This window comes from Scyliorhinus canicula, chromosome 20 (assembly GCF_902713615.1).
Source record: "Scyliorhinus canicula chromosome 20, sScyCan1.1, whole genome shotgun sequence".
NCBI lineage: Eukaryota > Metazoa > Chordata > Chondrichthyes > Carcharhiniformes > Scyliorhinidae > Scyliorhinus > Scyliorhinus canicula.
In genome coordinates this window covers 11,725,110-11,742,144 of record NC_052165.1, presented here as the reverse complement: position 1 = coordinate 11,742,144, position 17,035 = coordinate 11,725,110, and the positions used below count along the sequence as shown (strand labels likewise).

At 53.2% G+C, this 17,035-nt stretch overlaps 1 protein-coding gene across 4 annotated transcripts in view; it reads right to left on the bottom strand.

Annotated features, from left to right (window-relative positions):
• The window catches only part of met (MET proto-oncogene, receptor tyrosine kinase), a 190,100-nt gene that overhangs the window by 39,166 nt on the left and 133,899 nt on the right, over positions 1 to 17,035 (bottom strand). For all 4 annotated transcript variants that reach the window (XM_038780787.1, XM_038780790.1, XM_038780788.1 and 1 more), the window contains 2 exons: positions 12,690 to 12,801; positions 9,709 to 9,845 (listed from right to left, as the gene is read on the bottom strand). In XM_038780787.1, coding sequence (XP_038636715.1) covers positions 9,709 to 9,845; positions 12,690 to 12,801 — 249 coding nt within the window. The remainder of the gene's footprint in view (positions 1 to 9,708; positions 9,846 to 12,689; positions 12,802 to 17,035) is intronic.

Below are 17,035 nucleotides of genomic sequence, written 5' to 3'. Positions count from 1 at the left end.
GAGAGAGAGAAAGAGGCAGTGAGAGAGAGAGAGGCAGAGAGAAAGAGGCAGTGAGAGAGAGAGAGAAAGAGGCAGTGAGAGAGAAAGAGAGGCAGAGAGAGAGAGAGAAAGAGGCAGTGAGAGAGAGAAAGAGGCAGTGAGAGAGAAAGAGAGGCAGAGAGAGAAAGAGGCAGAGAGAAAGAGGCAGAGAGAGAGTGAGAGAGAGTGAGAGAGAAAGAGGCAGAGAGAGGGAGAAAGAGGCAGAGAGAAAGGCAGAGAGAGAGAGAGAAAAAGAGAGGCAGAGAGAGAGAGAGAGGCAGAGAAAGAGAGGCAGAGAGAGAAAGAGGCAGAGAGAGAAAGAGGCAGAGAAAGAGGCAGAGAGAGAGAGACAAAAAGAGGCAGAAAGAGAAAAAGAGGCACAGAGAGAGCGAGAGAAAGAGGCAGAGAGAGAGAAAAAGAAGCAGATAGAGAGAGAGAGGAAAAAAGAGGCTGAGAGAGAGATAAAGAGCGAGAGACAGCTGCTTTGATAAATAGTGACTGGTTCCTCCTGGAAATTGTACACTTGTGAACATCAGGATAAATTGGACATTAAAGTGAGAATGGAATTGGGCTCAGCTGGGGGGGGGGCTCCGCAGCTCATGAGCCTGCAGACACTTGCTGCCAAGGCTCATGCTTTTAGTAGAGGGGTCAATAACTAGGAGGGTGGACGGGGGGGGGGGGGGGGGGGGGGGGGGGGAGAATAGACTTCAAGCCATGGGCAGGACATTTAGGGGTACTGGAGGAAAATCTTTTTCCAGAAGGTGGTGGGAATCTGGAATTCACGGTCTGAAAGGGTGGCAGAGGCGGGAACCCCTCACAACATTTAAGAAGTGTTTAGATGAGCACTAGGAAATGCTGTAATACACGGGGCTACAGACCGAGTGCTGGAACATGGGATGAGAGTAGATTGGTGCTTGGTGGCCGGCACAAACACGATGGGCTGAAGGGCCTCTTTCCGTGCTGCAAAACTCTTGTGTGTCTACGAATGGCACTTGGCTGAGGTACTGGAAGCAAATGCACCCCAGGAAGCGTTGGTTCCCTTTGAAGTACGTGGAAGCAGATATAATATTGCTTCAGGAGCAGAGGTAAATAGCTGCTTGTGAGACTGAACAGTAAAACAAAAAGCACCATGTTGATGAAGGATTAAGGCAAGAAAGGAAAATTCTGGGTATAACACACAACAATCTATTTCACTGAAATGGTGGCACATAGATTTCTCCATTTCCATAGAGGGTATGTAGAATGAGGTGCCAGAGGAATAATAGAATTAACAGTGCAGCAGGAGGCTATTCGGCCCATCGATTGAAAAATGAAAATCGCTTATTGTCACAAGTAGGCTTCAATGAAGTTACTGTGAAAAGCCCCTAGTCGCCACATTCCGGCGCCTGTTCAGGGAGGCTGTTACGGGAATTGAACCGTGCTGCTGGCCTGCTTGGTCTGCTTTCAAAGCCAGTGATTTAGCCCAGTGTGCTAAATAGCCCCTGCGCCGTATCTTGTAAGGAGCACCCTACTTAAACCCACACATCCACCCTATCCCCGTAACCCCAGTAACCCCACCTGTTTTATCTTTTTTTTTTTTTTTTTAACTTTTTTTTAAATAATTTTTATTGAATTTTTCAAAATACAAACATTTTAACCCCCCCCTACATTTACATTTAAATTATAACAAAACAAAGTCAAACCCCCCTACTTAACAAGAAAAAGAAAAAGAATCCCCCCACCCCCCTACCCGCGCGTCTCCCACCCCCCCCCCCCCCCCCCCCCCCCCCCCCCCCCCCCCCCCCCCCCCCCCCCCCACCCCCCCCCCCCCCCCCCCCCCCCCCCCCCCCCCCCCCCCCCCCCCCCCGCCGGCGAACCGACAGTCAGACCAACTTATCATTTCTAGCAGCGTCCTCGGGCAGGCCTTGCCCGTGCCACCGCCGCTACCGTACTTCCTTCGTCGTTGTCCCCCCTCCCTCCCCCCCCTCCCCGCCCCCTCCCCTCCCCTCCCGGGTTGCTGCTGTCATGGCCTCAGTTTCTATCTCTGATCCAAGAGGTCTAGGAAGGGTTGCCATCGCCTGGAAAACCCCTGCACCGACCCTCTCAGGGCGAATTTGATCCTTTCCAATTGGATGAAGTTTGCCATGTCGTTTAACCAGGTGTTAACACTCGGAGGCCTTTCGTCCCTCCACTGAATCAGGATCCTCCTCCGAGCTACCAAGGACGCAAAGGCTAATATTCCAGCCTCCCTCGCCTCCTGTACCCCCGGTTCCACCCCAACCCCGAAGATCGCAAGTCCCCATCCTGGCTTGACCCTGGACCCCACCACTCTCGACACCGTCCCTGCCACCCCCTTCCAGAACTCCTCCAGTGCCGGACATGCCCAAAACATATGTGCATGATTCGCAGGGCTTCCCGAACATCTAATACACCTGTCTTCACCCCCGAAAAAACCGACTCATCCTTGTCCCCGTCATGTGGGCTCTATGCAGTACCTTAAATTGAATGAGACTTAGTCTCGCACATGACGACGACGAGTTAACCCTCTCCAGGGCGTCTGCCCATGTCCCGTCCTCTATCTGTTCCCCCAGCTCTAACTCCCACTTATCTTTCAGCTCCTCTACTGGTACCTCCTCCACCTCCTGCATAATCTTATAGATGTCCGAGATCTTCCCCTCCCCGACCCAGACCCCTGATAGCACCCTATCACTCACCCCCCTGTCGGGGAGCGCGGGGAACCCCGCTACCTGTCGTCTGGCAAATGCCTTCACTTGGAGGTACCTGAACGTGTTCCCCGGGGGGAGCCCAAATTTCTCCTCAGCTCTCCCAGGCTCGCAAACCTCCCCTCTATAAACAAGTCCCTCAGTTGTCTAATACCCGCCCTCTGCCAGCTCTGGAATCCCCCTCCTGTGTTTCCCGGCGCAAATCTGTGGTTCCCTCTTAGTGGTGCCCCTATCAGACCTCCCACTTCCCCCCTGTGTCGCCTCCACTGCCCCCAGATCTTGAGGGTGGCCGCCACCACCGGGCTCGTGGTATACCTCGTGGGAGGGAGCGGCCATGGTGCCGTTACCAGTGCCCCTAAGCTTATGTTGCCGCAGGACGCCCTCTCCATGCGCTTCCAGGCTGCCCCCTCCCCTTCCATCATCCACTTTCGTACCATCGATGTATTTGCCGCCCAGTAATATCCTGAAAGGTTGGGTAACGCCAGCCCTCCACTATCCCTACTCCGCTCCAAAAAGACCCTTCTAACTCTCGGGGTGCCATGTGCCCACACATACCCCATGATACTACTCGTTACCTTCTTGAAAAAGGCCCTGGGGAGGAAGATGGGCAGACACTGGAACAAAAACAAGAACCTCGGGAGGACCGTCATTTTAACTGACTGCACCCTCCCTGCTAGCGACAGCGGCACCATGTCCCACCTCTTAAACTCCTCCTCCATCTGCTCCACCAGTCTGGAAAAGTTCAACTTGTGTAGGGTCCCCCAGTTCTTTGCCACCTGCACCCCCAAATACCTAAAACTTTTAACTGCTCTTTTGAAGGGGAGCCTCCCAATTCCCTCCCCTTGGTCTCCCGGGTGTATTACAAAGACCTCACTTTTCCCCAGATTTAATTTATATCCCGAAAAGTCCCCGAACTCCGCTAGTATCCCCATTACCTCCGGCATTCCCCCCTCCGGGTCTGCCACATACAACAACAAATCATCCGCATAGAGCGAGACCCGATGTTCCTCCCCTCCCCTTGTCAGTCCTCTCCACCCCCCTGAACCCCTCAGTGCCATCGCCAACGGCTCAATCGCTAATGCAAAGAGTAAGGGAGATAGGGGACATCCCTGCCTAGTACCTCGATGGAGCCCAAAATATTCTGACCTCCTCCCGTTTGTTACCACACTTGCCATCGGAGCTGAATAGAGCAGTTTTACCCACTTGATAAATCCCTCCCCAAACCCAAACCTTTCCAACGTCTCCCACAAGTATTCCCACTCCACCCTGTCAAATGCCTTCTCCGCGTCCAGCGCTACCACTATCTCCGCCTCCCCTTCCACTGCTGGCATCATAATCACATTTAACAATCTCCGGACATTTGTGTTAAGTTGGCGTCCCTTCACGAACCCCGTCTGGTCTTCATGGACTACCCCTGGCACACAGTCCTCTATCCTGGTTGCCAGGACCTTTGCTAACAGCTTGGCATCTACATTTAAGAGGGAGATAGGCCTGTAGGACCCGCACTGGACCGGGTCCTTGTCCCGCTTCAAAATCAAGGAGATCAGGGCCTGCGACATTGTTGGAGGCAGAACCCCCCCCTCGCGCGCCTCATTGAAGGCTCGCACCAGCACTGGACCCACCAAGTCCACAAATTTCCTGTAAAACTCCACCGGGAACCCATCCGGCCCCGGCGCCTTCCCCGCCTGCATCTGGCCTATCCCTTTAATTAGCTCCTGCAGCTCTATCGGCGCCCCCAACCCTTCCACCAGCTCCTCCTGTACCTTTGGGAACCCCAATTTGTCGAGAAAGTTCTTCATTCCCCCTCTCCTCTTCGGCGGTTCAGACCTATACAATTCCCTATAGAAGTCCCTAAAGACCCTATTCACCTCTTGCCCCTTCTGCACTACATCCCCACCCCTCTCTCTCACTCCCCCAATCTCTCTGGCTGCATCTCGCTTACGAAGCTGGTGTGCCAGCATCCTGCTCGCCTTTTCCCCGTACTCATACGCCGCACCCTGCGCCCTTCTCCACTGCATTTCCGCCTTCCTAGTGGTCAGTAGGTCGAACCTGGCCTGCAAGCTACGCCGCTCCCTTAATAGCCCCTCCTCTGGCGCCGCCGCATATTTCCTATCTACTTCTAGGAGCTCCCCCACCAGCCTCTCCCTTTCCTGCCTCTCCTTCCTCTCTCTGTGTGCCCTTATGGAGATCAGCTCTCCTCTAATCACTGCTTTCAAGGCCTCCCAGACCGTCCCCACCTGCACCTCACCTGTGTCATTCGTACCCAGATAGTTCTCAATGCCCGTTCTCACCCTTCTGCACACCTCTTCGTCCGCCAACAGCCCTACATCCAGGCGCCACAACGGGCGTTGGTCCCGCGCCTCCCCCATGTCCACGTCCACCCAATGTGGTGCATGGTCCGATATCGCAATGGCCGAGTACTCCGTGTCCTGCACTCTCGGTATCAGCCCCCTGTTCAATACGAAAAAATCGATCCTAGAGTACACTCTGTGGACGTGGGAGAAAAAAGAATACTCCCTCGCCCTAGGCCTACCAAATCTCCATGGGTCTACCCCTCCCATCTGCTCCATGAACCCCCTTAACACCTCTGCCGCTGCCGGCCTCCTATTCGTCCTGGAACTCGATCTATCCAGCCCAGGGTCTAACACCGTATTAAAGTCCCCTCCCATGATCAGGCCCCCTGCCTCCAGTCCCGGGATGAGGCCCAGCAGGCGCCTCATAAAACCCGCGTCGTCCCAGTTCGGGGCATACACATTTACCAGTACCACACTCTCTCCCTGCAGCCTACCCCTCACCATCACGTACCTGCCCTCCTTGTCTGCCACCACCTCTGCCGCCACAAACGACACTCTCTTTCCCACCAAAATCGCCACCCCCCGGTTTTCTTGATATCCAAGCCTGAGTGGAACACCTGTCCCACCCACCCCCTTCTCAGGCGGACCTGATCTGCTACCCTCAAATGAGTCTCCTGCAGCATTGCTACATCAGCCTTCAGTCCCTTCAGGTGTGAGAAGACCCTTGATCTTTTGACCGGCCCATTCAGCCCCCTTACGTTCCACGTGATCAATCGGGTCGCAGAGCGACCCGTCCCTACTCCCTGTCGATTAGCCATGTCTTGTCCCTTGCTCGCCCCGGGTCATCCCTTCTTTTCTGACCCGCTTCCCATAGCGATTGGCCCCCCCCCCCCCCCCCCCACCCCCCCCGGCTCTCCCCTTCTCGTCCCTGGTCTTTCTAGCAGCAACCCGGTGTCCCCCCCAGTCCCCCCCCCCCTTCCCCCCCCCCCCCCCCCCCCCCCCCCCCCCCCCCCCCCACCCCCCCCTGGCTAGGACCCCTCCTAGCCGCGATGTACCCCACATCGTACTCCCGAGAGTCAGCTGGTCTCCGCTGACCCGGCTGCTCCTGCCACATTCCGACTCCTCCCGGTTCACCCCATCTGCGCCCGTGAAAGATCCCCTTAAAACCCCCGAGAAAGACCCGCATAATCAACCCGCTCCCCCCCGTCCCGTCTCCCCAACTTAACGATATAAATACAAATACCCAATGGCAACTAAATACATAAATACTTAACTACATACTTAAATAACAAAATAATTAACTAACTATCAACTAACAGTGTGCCCAACCATCACCCTCCATCAAACCGTATAAATAACCGCAGATAACCATAACCCGAAAAGAAAAAAAGAACCAAAAACCCCCCCAAGCACCCAAAGAAAAAGGGTAAGAGGGGTAAATAACTAAGGGAAATTGGAAACGGGAAAAAACACCCCATAAGAAGCCAACGACCCACAATAGAGATTTCAACAGTACAAATATACAGAAACACCCAACAACTCGAAACCTTCAAAATATTCAGAAAAGTCAACCGTTCGAGAAAAAACACCCCAAACACTCCACGAAACTGTACCCAGTTCCGACCTGGCCTGAAAAAGAAAAGGGCCACTTGCACAATCAAGAGCCCCCCGGCGGCTACGACCGCCGGTGCTCCCAGGTTTTAGTTCGTGTCCAACTTTTCCTCTTGTACAAAGGTCCAGGCCTCCTCTGGGGACTCGAAATAATGATGTTGGTCCTTGTAGGTGACCCACAAGCGCGCCGGTTGCAACATTCCAAATTTGATCTTTTTCGCGTGTAGCACCGCCTTTGTCCGGTTGTACCGGGCCCGCCGCTTTGCCACCTCCGCACTCCAGTCCTGGTACACCCTTACCGTCGAGTTCTGCCACTTGCTGCTTTTCTCCCTTTTAGCCCACCTCAGGACTTTCTCTCGATCACTTAGCCGCTGGAACCGCACCAGCACCGCCCTCGGGGGCTCGTTTGCCCTAGGCCTCCTGGCCATGACCCGGTATGCCTCTTCCAATTCCAGGGGCGCCGGACCGGCCCCTTCCCCCATCAGGGAGCTCAACATCTCCGCCACATATCCCGGGAGATCCGACCCCTCCAGGCCTTCTTCCAGGCCCAGGATCCTCAAATTTTTCCTCCTCATCCGAGTGTCCAGCTCCTCGAAGCGGCTCTGCCACTTCATGTGGAGTGCCTCGTGCACCTCCACCTTTGCCCCGATGACTGTGGCCTCCTCCTCCCTCGCGGCCATCTCCTGCTGCAGATCTTTAATCGACGCCTCTTGGATCGCCTGGGCTCCCACCAACCTGGTGGCCGTCGCGTTCATGGACTCTAAGAGTTCCACTTTCATCTCCGTGAAAAAACGGAGGAGAGCGGCCTGCTGCTCCTCCGCCCATTTCTTCCACTCCTCCGGTGCACCGCCGGCCGCCATTTTGATTTTCTTCCCCCGCTTTTTTTGGGGAGCTGCTGCCGTTTTTCTTGCCGCTCCACTCCGGGTACCGACCATAAAATCGGTCTAGTTCTCCTCAGGGGACCTTCCCCCACCGGGATTCGTTTTTTCAGCGCCGTTGGGGCCCTCCAATTGGCCCAAAAACACCTTTGTTGCAGGAGCTTCCAAATGTGCGGCTTAGCTAGTCATAGCCGCAACCGGAAGTCTCCCCAGTAACTCCACCTAACCTCTCGGACACCGAGGGCAATTTAGCCGTGGCCAATCCACCTAACCTGCACATCTTTGGACGGTGGGAGGAAACCGGAGCAGCCGGAGGAAACCCACGCAGACACGGGGAGAACGTGCAGACTCCGTACAGACAGTGAACCAAGCCGGGAATCAAACCTCGGACCCTGGAGCTGTGAAGCCACAGTGCTAACCACTGTGCTACCGTACCGCAGAAGTGGTTGAAGCAGGGATATTGACAACATTTGAAAGTCATTTGGACAGATACATGGATCTTAAAGGTTTAGAGGGGTATGGGCCAAATGCATGCAAATGGGGTTAGCTTAGATGGGCGTTTTGGTTGGCATGAACCAGTTTGCGCCGAAGGGCCTGTCTTCGTGTCATAGATTCTATGATCCTAACCAATGGAATTTAATAATAATGGCAATGCTCAGGCTAAAATAGTCTTTCTAAATTGGGAAGAGTCAGTATAAATAAATACTAAAAATGGATACAAACTAATGATCAAACAATCCCCATTGACTGGATTCAGGAGTAAAACTTTCAACATGAACCTGGAAGCAATTATTATTTTATACAGGGGCTGGTTCAGCACACTGGGCTAAATTGCTGGCTTTTAAAGCAGACCAAGGCAGGCCAGCAGCACGGTTCAATTCCCGTACCAGCCTCCCCGAACAGGCGCCGGAATGTGGCGACTAAGGGGCTTTTCACAGTAAATTTATTGAAGCCGACTTGTGACAATAAGCGATTTTCATTTCATTTCATTTGCAAAGCATCAGAATGGACAGCACGGTAGCACAAGTGGTTAGCACTGTGGCTTCACAGCGCCAGGGTCCAAGGTTCGATTCCCCGCTGGGTCTCTGTCTGTGTGGAGTCTGCACGTTCTCCCTGCGTCTGCGTGGGTTTCCTCCGGGTGCTCCGTTTCCTTCCCTCAGTTCAGAGACGTGCAGGTTAGGTGGATTAGCCACGCTAAATTGCCCTTAGTGTCCGAAAAGGTTGGGAGTTGTTGCTGGGTTACGGGGATAGGGTGGAAATGAGGGCTTAAGTGGGTCGGTGCAGACTCGATGGGCCAAATGGCCTCCTTCTGCACTGCATGTTCTATGTTCATGTTCAGAATAGGGTTTTAAACAGAATGGGCATTTCTTATAATGCTTCAACTATAGGAATGGAATACAATATTGTCACAATTACAACACCATTAGAACTTGGTGGAGTTCAGAAGTAATCCTGTGACATTGCAAGCGTTCTGATTAACAAATTAAGACACATAACACAACACCTCATGAAATATTCTCCGATTCTTCAATGGAGGAGGAAAAGGCAAAGTGCTACTTTTGTTTTCTAAAAGATATTATTCCACAATAACCTCCCTCAGGAAGACACTGTACGTCCAATCAGAAAATAATGAACTGAGCCAACAACAGCTCTTCAATATCGTCACCTGCCATTACTGGGTGACTGGTGACAGTTCTCTGCTGGAACAGTAGATGGGGCAGTTGAGCTAACAGATGCTGCACCTTCCCATTCTCTGTCAGTGGATACGAGTGGCCGCAGGCTATGCTGGGCGTTCAGGGAAAGCTGTGTGCAGACTGCTCTGTCTTCCAACAGCGCCCGGGTCCTCAAGTCTGCATCCCTATTTGGCCATTTACAGCTCAGCAGAATAGCTACGTTAACACATCATCATCATCTAACAATCCTGTGAATGCAACAAGTGGCAACTGTAATAAAAACAGAAAATGCTGGAAACACGCAGCGCCTCTTGGCCAGAATCTACGGAGAGAGAGAGAGAGAGACGGAGGTAAGGATTCAGGTCGATCAGAGTTTCCAGCTTTTTCTGCTTTTGTTTGAGCATCCTTGGTGGAGCACAGAGAGAATAATCCGTGCAAACTTTTAAACAAATGGCAGATTAAAAAAAAAATAAGATCTTTAAACACTTCTTCCGAAAACTACAACGTGTTCAAAGGAAATTAAAAAGCGTACCTTTTTAGATTGCACACTTTTCCTCCAATTAAAACTTGCCTTCTACTTCCACTATCCAAGTACTTCCCCGTAAGGGTGAGTAAGGCTCCTCCTGATTTGCGACCATGAGTTGGGAAGATACGGGTTACAGCTGGATTCTTTTACCCACGCCCCAGACAAGAACAAAAAGAAATGAAACTTGGCATCATTTATTGTTGGCAATACCACTGGACAGCTGTCAGTACTAAGTTCATTGTGATCTTATAGTTTTGTCCTCATCGCCCTTCTTTATCCCCCAATTTTCTCCTGCTCCCCTCCTGAAGGATGCCATCGAGCTACGCAATGGTTCCATAGTTAGCAGCAGTCACCTGGTTCCTACACTAAATAAATATTCTTCACATTGGAGCCTAGGAGGAGTCGGTGATGGCTGGCTGGTTAATAATACGATCCTGATTTTTCAGTATAAGAATTGGCAAGTCATGTTGCAGCTGTATAGAACCTTAGTTAGGCCACACTTGGAGCATAGTGTTCAATTCTGGTCGCCACACTACCAGAAGGAAGTGGAGGCTTTAGAGAAGGTGCTGAAGAGATTTACCAGGATGTTGCCTGATATGGAGGGCATTAGCTATGAGGGCTGGTTGAATAAACTCGGTTTGTTCTCACTGGAACGACGGAGGTTGAGGGGTGATCTGACAGAGGTCGACAAAATTATGAGGGGCACAGGCAGAATGGATAGTCAGAGGCTTTTTCCCAGGGTAGAGGGGTCAATTACTAGGGGACATAGGTTTAAGGTGCAAGGGGCAGGGTTTAGAGGAGATGTACGGGGGCAAGTTTTTTACACAGAGGGTAGTGGGTGCCTGGAACCCGCTGCTGGAGGAGGTGGTGGAAGCAGGGACGATAGTGACATTTAATGGGGAATCTTGACAAATACATGAATAGGATGGGAATAGAGGGATACGGACCCAGGAAGTGTAGAATATTTTAGTTTAGACGGGCAGCATGGTCGGCACAGGCTTGGAGGGCCGAGGGGCCTGTTCCTGTGCTGTACTCTTCTTTGTTCTTTGATCCTGCCCTCATTAGGAGCGGGAACCTTGAGTAATGTTCCGTTTCTCACCCGATGCCACTGAAGTCAATCGTACGGCAGCCTTTAATGCAGGTGACAGGGGGCCTGATCCGCTGGCTAGGAAGACGGTGGCAGCCCTGCATCATCTCCTCAAGGGACAAGGCCCATCGGATTCAGTGCCTCTTAGACACTCAGTGGCTAGCGGATCTTGGAGGTGGACATCCTGTCCCACAAAGGCTACCGGCCAATCAGAAGCTGGCTGCTGTGCGTCGAGATGCAGCTTCACTGGGTAAGGCCAGAATAACTGAGGCCCATCATCGCCGTGGCCCAGAATCAGCGAGGGACCGAGATCACTGGTGAACAATGGCAAGATGGGGTTGGTGCAATGCGGATCACAGGAGTGGGGGTCTCAAACAACCCCGACAGTGTTTTGCTTTTCAAGTTTCCTGCATGGCAACAACCCCACCTGACACTGGCTGAATATCAGCACTGGAAGGTTGAGGCTGTGAAGTGGGAACTGCCTACATTGGGGCCTCAATTGGTGGTGGGGGCAGGTAGACCATCTAGAAGCCTTCCCGTCCCCGATTTAATAATGGCAGAGGGGGGGAAGTTGGCATGGGTACTCACCCACCAACCTCCTGCCCAATTAAATGTCCCCCCTTTGCAAACTCGCCAAGGGGGTGGGTTGCAGTATTAAATTCCGCCCATAATATCAGTTCTACAGGTTCAGCCGAGATCAATTAGTTTAGAATAGATCAGAAAAGTTCCGGATTAACTCCTGGTCTGTACAGCTAGCTACACTGGGCTAACTGATAGAACTATTAGGTCAGAAGTATTTCACAGCTTTAAAGTTACAGGTTATTATAAAAATACACTCAGATCATTCCTTATGAAAAGCATCAACCAGACGACTCCTGTGATAAAACATAAAACATTGAAAAATAAAAGCAAGAGATGGCAAGACGAAAAGCAAACTGAAGATGAATACAAATCTGTCGAGGCGGTTTTTCAATTGCAATATTCTCTTTCTTCCCACAACACACACAATCTGGGTCGTTAGACATGACGGCAATTTGCAAGAAGCCCGTTTGATCAAATGGGAATCAAATGTTGCTAGTTTCGCGACCGTTAAGATCAAAGAATTTTCAAAGTTCCCCTCTTCATTTGGCTTTCACGCGTGACAGCTCTGAGCAGTACACACACATTCTTGAAATAATTGCCTAATGAGTGCACAACACCGTCGACGTTTTCTCAAATCTTAATTGGGTAATCTTATCATCTGGTGACAGCTTTGGGCTTGTTGATGCACACACAGGTTTCCAGTACAACAACTTTCAGTCGAAACCAAGGACCGACTTGTGAACAATGGGCCGGGGGATATTCAAAGTGTAGGTGCCCTTACAGATCAATGCAGAGATTTTAGGACGGCACGGTAGCACAGTGGTCAGCACTGTTGCTTCACAGTGCCAGGGTCCCATGTTCGATTCCCGGCTTGGGCCACTGTCTGTGCGGAGTCTGCATGTTTTCCCCGTGTCTGCGTGGGTTTCTTCCGGCTGCTCCGGTTTCCTCCCACAAGTCCCGAAAGACGTGCTTGTTAGGTGAATTGGACATTCTGAATTCTCCCTCCGTGTACCCGAACAGGTGTCGGAATGTGACGACTAGGGGCTTTTCACAGTAACTTCATTGCAGTGTTAATGTAAACCTACTTGTGACAATAAAGATTGTTATTAATGGATGATACAGTTTACATGTTTCTCACCCTTCGGGGATACAAAAGCATTTAAAAAAGTCTTATAGAAGTGCCTGGAGAGACGGATTTGCGCCAAAATGTTTCAAAAGAGAGTTGGGTAAACTTTTCGTTATGATTTCAATTAGTCTCATATCGTCACATTCGGGAAAGCTGGAAATTCTGAAAAAACGAGTGGACTCCGTAACTTACCACAAAACGGAAGCCGTACATTTGCGTGGTCAAACTTCTGTTCAAAGTTAATTTAACATAGACAGGATTATAATCTTGCGTGGCATTTACTGCTTCCAACGTGCACAGGAGTCTTCAGAAAGAAAAAGGGGAAATTTGTTATCTGGCATTACAACCCAGGAAACATGACTCTAAATAGTACAGTTATTTTATTGTTTACATTCTTCCAAGCTGACCAAATATTCTGGATACAATGGCTTGCTTCTGCGATTCCCATCCTTCTTCTTGACAAAGCATTTTATTTTTCATTGCCAATTCAAGCCTAAAGCCTCCAATAAGGCTTTTAAACTGCTATCAAGACAAACTCGTTGGAAAATCATGATGTGCTACAAATATAAACAGAGCACAAGGAGGCAGAAACTTTAGGCTGCATTCTCCGCTTCGCAACTTCAGAATCAAGAATCGCGACCAGGCGGAATGGAAAGAAAATCTATTTTGTGCCCAGCGCCGATTCCGACGCCATGCGATTCCGTCCCTCGCTGGTGGCGATATCGAGGTTTGCGCCCCGTGCCAGTGCATCCATGCAAAAGCATCATTTGCACGGAATGTAATATCAATAACGGGTTGGACACTTCATGCACCACCCCTCCATGCTGCTCCGCCCCTCTGAGGCAGACATCCCGGGGACCTGAGTTACTGCAAGTATTTACAGGCAAGGTCCGGGACCATGGCTGTGGAGGGGGAGCAGGAGGATAACAAAAACTGAAAAAGCCTCATAAGCTGTCGGGCTTGCTGGGGGGTGGCAGCCCAGGCTGGGGGCAGTGATGAGGACCAACTTGATGCCATGTCCATGAACCCAGGGGGCGCGATTCTCCGCTCCCCACGCCGGGTGGGAGAATCGCAGGAGGGTCGCTCTGGCACCCCCCGCGATTCTACCACCCCTGCTCGGAGAATCGCCGCTCGCCATTTTTCCCGGCCCGGCCCGATTCTCCGGCCCGGATGGGCCGGGCGGCCCGAAGACCCCGACGGGTTCATGCCGGCGGCAACCACACCTGGTCACTGCCGGCGTGAACAGCACGCGACAGGTAAGTGTGGGGCCTGTGGGGGGCGGAGAGGGGATCGAACACCACAGCCGTACTCGGGAGTGGACTGGCCCGCGATCGGTGCCCACCAATCATCGGGCCGGCGTCTCTAAGAGACGCACTCTTTCCCCTCCGCCGCCCCACAAGATCAAGCCGCCATGTCTTGCGGGGCAGCGGAGGGGAAGACGGCAACCGCGCATGCATGGGTTAGAGCCGGCCAACCTGCGCATGCGCGGCTGACGTCACTTAGGCACCGCCGCTGCGTCATTCTCGGCGTGCCGCCTTGACGCAAGCGTCAATGCCCGGCGGCCGAGTTACACGAAACGCCGCTCCTAGCCCCCCCCCCCTAGTGGGGGGGGGGGGGGGGGGGAGGGGGGGGAGAATAGGGGGCGAGGAGCAGCCTCCGACGCCATCGTTAAACACTCCGGGTTTGACGACGACGTTGGCCGTTGTGGAGAATTCCGTCTAGGGTGTCCCCCTTAGGATCGGGTAGCCTGGCTCACAGTGTTTTAAATGCACTCCTCTGATGCTACCTACAGGCTCCTCATACTGCTGAGTGCTGCCTGCATCCTTTCAATTCTGAGAGCCTCTGGTCATCTGGGAGCTCACCAGGCCCCCCCTCTGACACCTTCATACCCCAGCTGTTTCATCAAGAGGAAGAATGTGGCCAGGCTCAATCAGTGGCCTCCAGATGTTGGAACTCCTCAGAAGCAACACCCTACTGTATGGGAAGCAGGGGATCAGCAGAGCTCACCCCAACCAGAGGACACCTGCACTGTGGCCTTTTGAGCCCTCCCTGGTTCTTCTGGCGCGCTGTGTGTTGATGAGACTTTTCGATGTGACTTTCCACAGTTGAGAGTCTCCTGCTGGGAGTTGCGGGAGGGCGAGTGAGAGGCAGTCTGATCCAAATGAAGCTGCAGCTGCCTGGAGGCTGTGTGCTTGTTTGTTGCCGCCTCTTTTGCTTCTGTGACCCGGAGTGAGGAAAGCGAGGATTTATGGTGACCTGTTACCAGTGCTGGAGAAGGCAAAAGTGGTGCTCCTTCTCTCTTCTGAGGTGCTCTGCTTTGGTGTGACTTGCATCATCCTCTGAATGGGGTCTGCATCGGGGGGCATTTGCTCTTGGACCACTGTGCCCAGGGATGGGGGGGGGGGGGGGGGAGGTTGTGGGTGAAGGCAGGTCCACTGTAAAGATTAATATGACAGATGCTCCACATGTATCAGGTTTGATATTTTTTAAACTGTGAACATTTGACATTTAGCTACAGATTCGCCCCCCCCCCCCCCCCCCCCAACCCCGGGTACAGTGGTCCAAGATCAAATGCCCCGATGCAGACGCCATTCAGAGGATGGGTGCAAGGGCACTGTCAGCAGAAAGACAGGAGTTAGATTTTGGCATAAATTGAGGAGCACCAGAGCTTAGCGAGCTCACTGAGTGATCCTCAATCTTCTTGATCTTATGTGGTCTAGTGTTACGTCTAGGTGCGTCACCAGGATGCACATCAGAGGTGGAGGCAGCCTGCCGCTTTCCACTCACTGTGGCCTTAGATGCCCTTGGCGGACGCCCTCTGGGGGGCCTGGAGCTAGAGGACCACGGCCAACATACTAGTGTCACTGGCATCACCGTGCCACCCTGTTCTGTCGGCTGCCCTTGAGATGTGCCAGTGTCAGGAGGGGGGGGGGGGAGGGATTCAGAAGAACTGGAGACCGCTATTCTCTCCTTGGTGGCAGGCCTCCAGCACTTCCTCCACCCTGACTATGGGCCCTTAGGGACTCCATGGGGCGGAGGGGAAGCTGGAGTGAGTTCCAATGGTCTCTGCGTCATCTGGCTCCGCCTGTCCTGACGTCTCCCATTGTCTGCACCATGGTGTTAACGCCCTCAGCGATGCTCCTCAGTGACTGGGCCAGCTCTGCAGTGCCCCGGCATTGTCCACCTACATCTTGGACATGTCCCTCAGCGGCTGGGACATGTGTCGAGGCCCTCAGCCATGGCCATCATAGACTGAGCCATACCTTGGACACCACCACTCAGGGCGCTGACCTCATGCTGAAGGCTTTCCACTGCGTTCGTCACCCTCGTGGTGTTGGCCTCTTTGCCACGCATTCACCTGCTGCAGCCATAACCTTTGGGACGCCTCCAATCGGCTACTCACTCGCTGGAATGTTGCTGACATTCCCCCCCCTAAACCTCATGGCGAATCTCATGGCTGCGTCCTATCATCTGCATCAGCTCTGGGAGGTGCTTGTCCAGAGACTCGGCAACTGACTGGGATCCAGCAGACCTCCGACTGCTGCCTCCCCTGGATGTTCCTGCCTCCAGCTGACGCGCATCGGCAACTGCGTGGTGCTCACCAGATTCTGCCCCGGAAGCCTGTCCACTAATGTTGCCCACCGAGGTGTGTGCCTCTGTGGGGTTGACAGCTGTGGCGCATCACCAGTGGTTTCCATGGAGCTCTCCTCTGAGGCGTTCTCTTGGGTGACACGGGTGTGTGTGTGGCGGGGAGAGGGGGGGGGGCGGGGAGGGGGGTGACTCTGGATGGCCCGGCCCCATCAGATGGACACCCTGCGAGAGAATGGACATGTGGTCAGTGAGAGGGAAGGATCATTTTGTCCCGATATGAACAACTCACTTGAGGCAGGCCACCTGGGTGAGGGGGCAGTGGATCCTCAGCTCTGCGGCCAACCTCTCTGTTAGTGACTCCGCTATCCTTGGCCAACTGCACAATCCCCAGGGCCCGTTCCTGCAGGGGGTGAGGACTCGTATCGGAGGGATTCCCCCCCCCCCCCCCTGTCCCTTTCCTGCTTATGGGCTATCCCCTCCCGCAGGATAAAGACGGGGCATTGTGAGCCACATGCTTGATGGATCGGGGGGGGGGGGGGGGGTCTACGCTAGGTGGCATGTGTAGGCACTGCAACTGGACATGAAGGGATTGTGCTGGTGGATGCCGTGGGGTGCAGAGGTACAAGCACGAAGATCGGATGCAGGGAGGGTGCGAGGTGTCAGCTAGTGATTTGTGGGGCGGGGGGGGGGCAGTTTTTGGAATTTGAGATGTGGCAGGCGGAACTGATGCCAGGAGAGAGGTGGTAACTTACCTTTGCCGCTCGGTGGAGGTCATCTGCCTTCTTCCCACATCGCAGGCTGGTCCTCCTGGTCCGGCTGACCGCACTGACAGCTGCTGCCACTACCACCCAGGCGGCCGTTTGCTGATCCTCCGACACCCTCTCGGGATGGCAGGAGGTCCTGTCTCGCCACCACAGCATCCAGAAGCCTGGCCAGGTTGGCATTGC